At 44.1% G+C, this 9829-nt stretch overlaps 1 protein-coding gene across 1 annotated transcript in view; it reads right to left on the bottom strand.

Moving 5' to 3' along the window:
- Positions 1–201: 201 nt before the first annotated feature.
- LOC129238367 (microtubule-associated protein futsch) overlaps positions 202–9829 on the bottom strand; it is a 90599-nt gene continuing 80971 nt past the window's right edge. The window contains exons 10-13 of the mRNA XM_054873392.1: positions 8757–9801; positions 6994–8624; positions 1257–6936; positions 202–1186 (exon numbers count right to left, since the gene is read on the bottom strand). Of these exons, the coding sequence (XP_054729367.1) occupies positions 1017–1186; positions 1257–6936; positions 6994–8624; positions 8757–9801 (8526 nt within the window). The 3' untranslated portion in view covers positions 202–1016. The remainder of the gene's footprint in view (positions 1187–1256; positions 6937–6993; positions 8625–8756; positions 9802–9829) is intronic.

Genomic DNA, 9829 nt, shown 5'->3' with positions numbered 1-9829 from the left:
TTTTTCCTCACATTCATTTTTTACATTTTTTGGTTTATATTATTATTATTTTTATTTCTTTTTAACCAATTTGAATTATGTTAATCTTCATAATTGATAATTTAGCTCATTTTGTTCTTCTTTGAGTTTTTGCTTTTGGTTTGTTTTTCCTTTGCAAATATAATTTTTTTATTATATAATATTATTTAAGTACGTATGTCTTTCTTTCCAATAATCGTGCTCGCATTTGTTTTCATGTAATTAAATTTGTTCAACAAATATTAATTTAATTACTATAATAAGTTTTTAAGCATTTTATTTACTCTTCCTTTTATTGCATTTGTTATTGAATATTTCTTTAGCCTTTACCTTTCTTACTTAGGGTCTTACGATTTACATACTGGACATTCTGCATAAATAGGAGCGGCATTAGTAAACAAAATGGCGCTACACTACATTTTTGTTTTTGCAAAATCTCGTGTAGTACACCAAAAACTCCGCCATTCTTATGTTCATGTCTTTCTGTGCTCTATTTCTTGTCATATCCTCTCATTAAAAAGCTGCTACAAAGCTGGGTACATAAGTGCAAAGCTCCGTCAAGCTTTCACTCTGATTCTCAGTTTTAAATTTTCATTTGCTTTTTTTTTGTGTTTTTGTTTTTTTTTTTCAGTTTCTTTGTCAAGTATGTCAAGCTGGCGTTGGTACGCCTGACTTCAAGCGCTGAGTTGTGGGCTTTTAAAGCGTGAAAGCTTTTTCCAGCTATTGAACCTTGTCTACGTTTGTTAAAGTTTCATACTTCGATCGACGCCAAAGTTTTAGCCGCAAAAGCTTTCATGTGTTTTGCAATTATTTGCTTGTTTATTTTTCGGTATTTGTTCCAAGAAAGCTTCACGATTGATGTTGTCAAAAGCTTCATTTCGTTACTTTGTGTTACATTTTGTTTTGTGTCTTAAATTACTTAGTAGAGTGTTAAGCTTTTAGTTGTAGAGTTGTATGAGATTTTCTGCATCAGCAAATGAAATGAACATCCCCGTGGCCTAGAATTCTAAGCGGTAGGCAGCGCAGGATGTTTCGTGATCCTGCAAGTTAATTGTACAACGCGATGCTGAAGGCGACAAATCGATGCGATACTTAGCCAAAAGCTCTTCATTTTGCGCAACCCAGAAGCCGAGTACGTCAGTATCGTATGTAGGTATTATGGTGACCTCTGCAATGAAAGAAACATTTTCGAGTTAGCCATTATTCATGAAGTCTGCATACTGCTCAACAAAACTTACCTAGCTCCTTGTCTTCCCACGTTTGTTTGGCCTCCAACAGCGCATCATATACCTGCCGGCTGGGTTCTGTACCCGAGAAGACATAGTAACGTGCCCGTACGCGTTTGAAAAACTCAACGTGCGAGTAGTAGGAGTTTCCATTGTGTGGCACGTAGGTGAGATCCACATACACGGGTGTTGGTTTCTTGGCCTTGTTCGGCGATTCAGAACGTTTGCGAAGGTTCTTTTCGTTGTTCAGTCGTGTCTTTGTCGCCACTAATCGACGTTCCTTTTTCGGTGTAGTGCGTACATCGTTTTCAACGGGCAGCGGTGCAGGTGATGGCAGTCCTAAGGGTTTGCCCCATTCCTTCAGTGGGTCTTTAGGCAGTGCTCCGGTAGCGCTTGTCGTCGTAGTTGTTGTTTCGCTTGTAACAGTAGCGGTAGTTGTGTCTGAAGCAGATGCATCTGCGCCTTCAGCGCTAGTGCTAGTCGTGGTCGTAGTGGTAGTCGTTGTCGTTTTACCATCTGTACATTCACTTGCGCTTTCGACTTTGGTGCTGGTGCTAGTGGCGCTGGTAGATACAGTGCCGGTTTCAGTGAAGCGGGTCTTCTGTACATCTACTAACGGGAACTTTGGTTTTTCCGCGCTGGTGACACTTTCTTCTACTTCTTCCGCTTTGGAAGGTGAATACGAATATTTGGCTGTCACCGAGGACATAACATCAGCGCCACGCACTTGCACGTGCTCCTCGAGCGCCTTCTCGAAATCCATGTCGGCTTCTTCAAGGAATTTATGATCACCACTTTCGACGCTAGCTCGTGTTCCACCACTGATTACTTGACGGCTGGCTGAAGTTTGGCTAGTGCTTTCGACACTTTCCGTAGACTGGCTGGCAGGTGAGTCGGCGACATATGTGCGCGTTGTGACTGTACGAGTTGTTGTGCCACAGATAGGTATGGGAGCTGTTGGTTTTGTGTCGAAGCAATCAGGCAGTGCGCCGTAGAAGGAGGTGCTCATTGGGTCGGGAATTTTTTGTAGGCAACTGGCGGTTGTGGAGACAGCGCGCGCTGTTGAGTGCTCCTCGCTGCCATATTGTGGCGGTATATCATCTTGGCTATCATCCACTTCAAAGTCAGAACGTTTACTCACACCTGAACTTGAGCGTTGCAGTTCATAGCTGGCACCGTGCGATGATGCAATGCTGCGTGGCGACGCGGGCAAGTCATCGTCACTCATGTAGGCACCTGTCATACGCTCCTCGTCACTACCGGGTGTAGAAGAGCGATACGCACCTCGCAACATTGCCACCTCCTTGGGCAGTACAAGATCGCTCTTTTCGCTTTCGCTGGTGGTGCGTGTAGTGGTCACTGTTACTTTTTCACCATCTGGCTCAGTTGTATCTGTGGTGGTGACGGTCTTTTCTTCCATAACAATTTCCTTGCCATCGCTAGAGATCACCTTGGTCACTGTAGTTATGGTTGTTGTGATGATTTTTTCAGTGCTGCCACTAAGTGCGGTTGTCTTCTCAATTCCGCGCTCATGGAAGTCTGGCTGCCAATCTTCGGTGAATTCATTTGGTGTAAATGCAGTTTTGCTGGTGGCTTCTACGATAGTGGCGGTGGCGGTTTTCAAGTCATCTTTGGTGACCCGTGGGAATGGTGAAGTCGGCTTTGGTGATGAATCGGAAGTATCTGAAAGGGAACCGCGACCTTTTGGTGTCGGAATTGATTGACTTTCAGAGGTAAGTGCACCTGGACTGGACTTACCGCTAACATCTTTTGGTGATAAGGGACCGCTCACAGAGGCTGCGCTACTACCACATGGTTCGCTTAATGTGGTGGTTGTGGCGGTGGCTGTGCTGACACCTGCTGTCATGTGCTTTATACCTGGACTCACTGGTGCAGTGGGTGGTGTTTTTGGATCGCTTTCCAGAGGTTGTGTTAGTATTATAGTTTCCAATTGTGTTGATGCCTTTGACTTGGTATCCGAGCTTAAAGAGCTTACTTGTTCGCTCGATTTGAGTATGGTATGTGTGGTTCTTGTTATGGACGATTTAGTTTGTTCAAGTGTCTCGGCATGATCTTCACTTTCTTCCTCCAGTTTCTCAAATGCATCTACTTCCTGGGATGGCTTATATATGCTGGTCATCATGATCGTGGCTATTGATTTGGAACGCCCCTCTTTCATATTAACAATGTCCTCATCCTCATCATCGTCTTCGTGATCGCTGTGTGTATGGCGTCCCTCGCTCGTTTGACTAAATTCGGATTCTCTTCTTGAACTGTCTTTCATACTTGCCAGCAAATCAGATGTTCTTCGAGATGCAGTGGTTGACTGTGCTATCCCGGTTGTTGTTATTTTCTCTGAACTTTCTTCAGTGGACTTTGAAGTTTTCACATCTCCTATCAAGCTGTCCTTTACTGAGATAATTTTCTCAGTAGCCAAGAACTCGGCAACTGTGTCTTTCAGACTTTCTTTACTCTCATGTCCGACTGTAGTAATTAGCTTTGCAGCTGTCGTGCGGGAGTCTAACTTCTGAGTAATAATATCGGTAGATTGTATTTCACTTACGATGGATTCCGATGAGCATTCTTCCGAATGCGTCATCGATTCTTCCGCCTTGGCTATCACCTCCGTCACAGTTTTAACCACTGATTCTTCTGACTTTTCATCTTCAGCAATTTTCTCCATATCTTTCTTTCCAGAAAAACTGGAAATCGACTCTCTAGGTTCACCATTTTCGACTTTAACACTACTTATTGATTCCCTAAGAGAGTCTTCGCTTATATATGTCCGAACTGATGAATCTACTGATTTGCTCCCAACTGTAGAAGAAGACAAGGACTGTAATACTTTTACGGAGTCCGACTTCTTTTCTTCAATTGAAGTATGACTTGAGCTGCAAGTAACATAAGAAGATTCAACCGTTATTGCGGTTGCTTCAGCTTCAGCTTCAGATTCGCTGTATTCCTCAATTTTTTTGCTAACCACTGACTCTGTTATTGCCTTTGTAATTTCTTCTTTCGAACTCACTTGACGAGGATCTGATGTCATATGAGATACAACTTTCTCTTCCTTTGTACTGGTAACAGATTCTGGTCGGGAAGTTTCTTTTGAAGGAGCAGTTGACTTATCATCCTTCCTACTATCGGCAGCAGATAGAACCGATTCCCGCCGTGATTCAACGGTTTCTTCTTTCGTGCTTTCGGCAGTCGATAAGATTGATTCCCTCCGAGATTCAGTGGATTCTTCAACTTTCTCTTCCTTGGTACTGGCAACAGATTCTGGTCGGGAAGATTCTTTTGAAGGAGCAGGTGACTTATCATCCTTCCTACTGTCGGCAGCAGATATAATCGATTCCCGTCTTGATTCAACGGTTTCTTCTTTCTTGCATTCGGCAGTCGATAAGACTGATTCCCTCCGAGATTCAACGGATTCTTCAACCTTGTCTTCCTTAGAGCTGGCAACAGATTCTGGTCGGGAAAATTCCTTGGATGGAGCTATGGACTTATGGTCCGATTCTCGTTGTGACTCAATGCTTTCTTCTCTCTTACTTTCGGTGAGTGATAAGACTGATTCCCTCCGAGATTCAATAGATTTCTCAACCTTCTCTTCCTTAGTACTGGCAACAGATTCTGGTCGGGAAGATTCTTTTGAAGGAGCAGGTGACTTATCATCCTTCTTACTTTCGGCAGTAGATATAATCGATTCCCGTCTTGATTCAACGGTTTCTTCTTTCTTGCATTCGGCAGTCGATAAGACTGATTCCCTCCGAGATTCAACGGATTCTTCAACCTTATCTTCTTTTGTGCTAGCAACAGATTCTGGTCGTGAAGATTCCTTGGATGGAGCTATGGACTTATGGTCCGATTCTCGTTGTGACTCAATGCTTTCTTCTCTCTTACTTTCGGTGAGTGATAAGACTGATTCCCTCCGAGATTCAATAGATTTCTCAACCTTCTCTTCCTTAGTACTGGCAACAGATTCTGGTCGGGAAGATTCTTTTGAAGGAGCAGGTGACTTATCATCCTTCTTACTTTCGACAGCAGATAGAACCGATTCCCGCCGTGATTCAACGATTTCTTCTTTCTTGCTTTCAGCAGTCGATAAGATTGATTCCCTCCGAGATTCAATGGATTCTTCAACTTTCTCTTCCTTGGTACTAGCAGCAGATTCTGGTCGGGAAGTTTCTTTTGATGGAGCTGGTGACTTATCGTCTTTCCTACTTTCGGCAATAGATAGATCCGATTCCCGTCGTGATTCAACGGTTTCTTCTTTCTTGCTTTCAGCAGTCGATAATATTGATTCCCTCCGAGATTCAGTGGACTCCCCAACCTTGTCTTCCTTGGTACTGACAACAGATTCTGGTCGCGAAGGTTCCTTGGATGGAGCTGGTGACTTATCGTCCTTCTTACTTTCGGCTGTAGAAAGAACTGATTCCCGTAGTGATTCATCGCTTTCTTGTTTCTTACTTTCGGTTGTTGACAAAACTGATTCCCTCCGAGATTCAACGGATTCTTCAAACTTTTCATCTTTGGTACTGGCAACAGATTCTGGTCGGGAAGCTTTTTTCGATATAGCTGGTGACTTATCGTCCTTCTTACTTTCAGCAGTCGATATAATTGATTCTCTCTGAGATTCAGTAGGTTCCTCAATCTTGTCTTCTTTGGTACTGGCAACAGATTCTGGTAGGGAAGTTTGTTTTGATGGAGCTGGTGACTTATCGTCCTTCTTACTTTCGGCAGTAGAAAGAACCGATTCCCGGCGTGATTCAACGGTTTCTTCTTTCTTACTTTCGGCAGTCGATAAGACTGATTCCCTCCGAGGTTCAACAGCTTCCGCAATCTTCTCATCCTTAGTGCTAGCTCCAGATTCTGTTCGCGAAGGTTCCTTTGATGGAGGTGGTGACTTATCCTCCTCCTTACCTTCAGCAGTCGATATAATTGATTCTCTCCGAGATTCAGTAAGTTCCACAATCTTGTCTTCTTTGGTACTGGCAACAGATTCTGGTCGGGAAGTTTCTTTTGATGGAGCTGGAGACTTATCGTCCTTCTTACTTTCGGCAGTAGAAAGAACTGATTCCCGACGTGATTCAACGGTTTCTTCTTTCTTGCATTCGGCAGTCGATAAGATTGATTCTCTCAGAGGTTCAACGTATTCTTCAACCTTACCTTCAAAGGACTCCTCAACCTTCTCTTCCTGGGTACTGGAAACCGACTCTGGTCGGGAAGTTTCTTTTGATGGAGCTGATAACTTATCGTCCTTCTTACTTTCGGCAGTAGATAGAAGCGATTCCCGTCGGGACTCAACGCTTTCTTCTTTCTGACTTTCGGTGGTTGATATGACTGATTCCCTCGGAGATTCAACGTATTCTTCAACCTTATCTTCCTTTGAGCTAGCAACAGATCCCGGTCGCGAAGTTTCCTTAGATGGAACTGGTGACTTATCGTCCTTCTTACTTTTAGCAGTACATACAATCCATTCTCGTCCTAATTGAACGTTTTCTTCTTTCTTGCTTTCGGCAGTCGAAAATACTGATTCCCTCCGAGATTCAGTGGACTCATCAACCTTCTCTTCCTTTGTGCTAGCAACAGATTCTGGTCGCGAAGCTTCCTTGGATGGAGCTGGTGACTTATCATCCTTCTTACTCTCGGCAGTAGATAAAACCGACTCCCGTCGGGACTCAACGCTTTCTTCTTTCTGACTTTCGGTGGTTGACAATACTGATTCCCTCCGAGATTCAACGGGTTCTTCAACCTTATCTTCCTTTGAACTAGCAACAGATTCTGGTCGCGAAGGTTGCTTAGATGGAACTGGGGACTTATCCTCCTTCTTACTTTCAGCAATAGATAATACCGATTCGCGTCGTGATTCAGCGCTTTCTTCTTTCTTGCTTTCGGCAGTCGATAATACTGATTCCCTCCGAGATTCAGTGGACTCATCAACCTTCTCTTCCTTTGTGCTAGCAACAGATTCTGGTCGCGAAGCTTCCTTGGATGGAGCTGGTGACTTATCATCCTTCTTACTCTCGGCAGTAGATAGAACCGATTCCTGTCGGGACTCAACGCTTTCTTCTCTCTTACTTTCGGCAGTTGATAAGACTGACTCCCTACGAGATTCAGCGGACTCCTCAACCTTCTCTTCCTTGGTACTGGCAACAGATTGTGGGCGGGAAGGTTCTTTTGATGGAGCTGGTGACGTATCGTCCTTCTTACTTTCAGCAGTCGATATAACTGATTCTCTCCGAGATTCGGTGGATTCCTCAACCTTGTCTTCCTTGGTACTGGCAACAGATTCTGGTCGGGAGGGTTCTTTTGATAGAGCTGGTGACTTATCGTCCTTCTTACTTTCAGCTGTCGATATAACTGATTCCCTCCGAGATTCAGTGGACTCCTCAACCTTCTCTTCTTTGGTACTGGCAACAGATTCTGGTCGGGAGGGTTCTTTTGAAGGAGCTGATGACTTATCATCTTTCTTACTTTCAGCAATAGATAATATCGATTCGCGTCGTGATTCAGCGCTTTCTTCTTTCTTGCTTTCGGCAGTCGATAATACTGATTCTCTCCGAGATTCAGTGGAGTCCTCAACCTTGTCTTCCTTGGCCCTGGCAATAGATTTATCAGCTTTCTTACTTTCGGCAGTAGATAGAACCGATTCCTGTCGGGACTCAACGCTTTCTTCTCTCTTACTTTCGGCAGCCGATAAGATTGATTCCCTCCGAGATTCAGTGGATTCCTCAACCTTGTCTTCCTTCGTACTGGTAACAGATTCTGGTCGGGAAGTTTCTTTTGATGGGGCTGGGGACTTATCATCCTTCTTACTCTCTGCGGCGGATAGAACCGATTCCCGTTGGGACTCAACGCTTTCTTCTCTCTTGATTTCGGGAGGTGATATGACGGATTCCCTACGAGATTCAATGGATTCTTCAACCTTGTCTTCCTTTGTGCTAGCAACAGATTCTGGTCGCGAAGGTTCCTTGGATGGAGCTGGTGACTTATCGTCCTTCTTACTTTCGGCAGTAGATAAAATCGATTCTCGTCGGGACTCAACGCTTTCTTCTTTCTTACTTTCGGCAATAGATAAGACTGATTCCCTCCGAGATTCAGTGGACTCCTCAACCTTCTCTTCTTTGGTACTGGCAACAGATTCTGGTCGGGAAGGTTCTTTTGATGGAGCTGGTGACTTATCGTCCTTCTTACTTTCAGCAGTCGATATAACTGATTCTCTCCGAGATTGCGTGGATTCCTCAACTTTGTCTTCCTTGGTACTGGCAACAGATTCTGGTCGGGAAGGTTCTTTTGATGGAGCTGGTGACTTATCGTCCTTCTTACTTTCAGCAGTCGATATAACTGATTCCCTCCGAGATTCGCTGGATTCCTCAACCTTGTCTTCCTTGGTACTGGCAACAGATTCTGGTCGGGAGGGTTCTTTTGATGGAGCTGATGACTTATCATCTTTCTTACTTTCAGCAGTAGATAGAACCGACTCCCGTCGGGACTCAAAGGTTTCTTCTCTCTTACTTTCGGCAGTTGATAAGACTGATTCCCTCCGAGATTCAGCGGACTCCTCAACCTTCTCTTCCTTAGTACTGGCAACAGATTCTGGTAGGGAAGGTTCTTTTGATGGAGCTGGTGACTTATCGTCCTTCTTACTTTCAGCAGTCGATATAACTGATTCTCTCCGAGATTCGGTGGATTCCTCAACCTTGTCTTCCTTGGTACTGGCAACAGATTCTGGTCGGGAGGGTTCTTTTGATGGTGCTGATGACTTATCATCCTTCTTACTTTCGGCAGTAGATAGAACCGATTCCCGTCGGGACTCAATGCTTTCTTCTCTCTTAATTTCGGTAGTTGATATGACTGATTCCCTACGAGATTCAATGGATTCTTCAACCTTATCTTCCTTTGTGCTAGCAACAGATTCCGGTCGCGAAGTTTCCTTAGATGGAGCTGGTGACTTATCATCCTTCTTACTTTCAGCAGTCGATATAACTGATTCTCTCCGAGATTCGGTGGATTCCTCAACCTTGTCTTCCTTGGTACTGGCAACAGATTCTGGTCGGGAGGGTTCTTTTGATAGAGCTGGTGACTTATCGTCCTTCTTACTTTCAGCTGTCGATATAACTGATTCCCTCCGAGATTCAGTGGACTCCTCAACCTTCTCTTCTTTGGTACTGGCAACAGATTCTGGTCGGGAGGGTTCTTTTGACGGAGCTGATGACTTATCGTCCTTCTTACTCTCGGCAGTAGATAGGAGCGATTCCCGTCGGGATTCAATGACGTCTTCTTTCTTTTTTTCAGCAGTCATTATAACTGATTCTTTGTGAAATTCAACGGTTTCTTCAAATTTGTCTTCCTTGGTGCTAGCAACAGATTCTGGTCGTGAAGATTCTTTGGGTAGAGTTGGTGACTTTTCTTTTTTCGTACTTTCAGCAGCAGATGTAATCGATTCCCGTTGCGGCTCCGTATCCACATCTTTCTTGCTTGCTGTAAGAGGTGGAATAGATTTCCGCTGAGATTCTACAGTTTCTTCGAGTTGTTCCTCCTTGCAGCTGGAGACATCCTTCTTGCTTTTGGTTGTAGCTGAATCTCCA

This window comes from Anastrepha obliqua, chromosome 2 (assembly GCF_027943255.1).
Source record: "Anastrepha obliqua isolate idAnaObli1 chromosome 2, idAnaObli1_1.0, whole genome shotgun sequence".
Classification (NCBI taxonomy): Eukaryota; Metazoa; Arthropoda; class Insecta; order Diptera; family Tephritidae; genus Anastrepha; species Anastrepha obliqua.
Note: the sequence above shows the minus strand (reverse complement) of the source record. Positions and strands in the feature narration are given on the sequence as shown.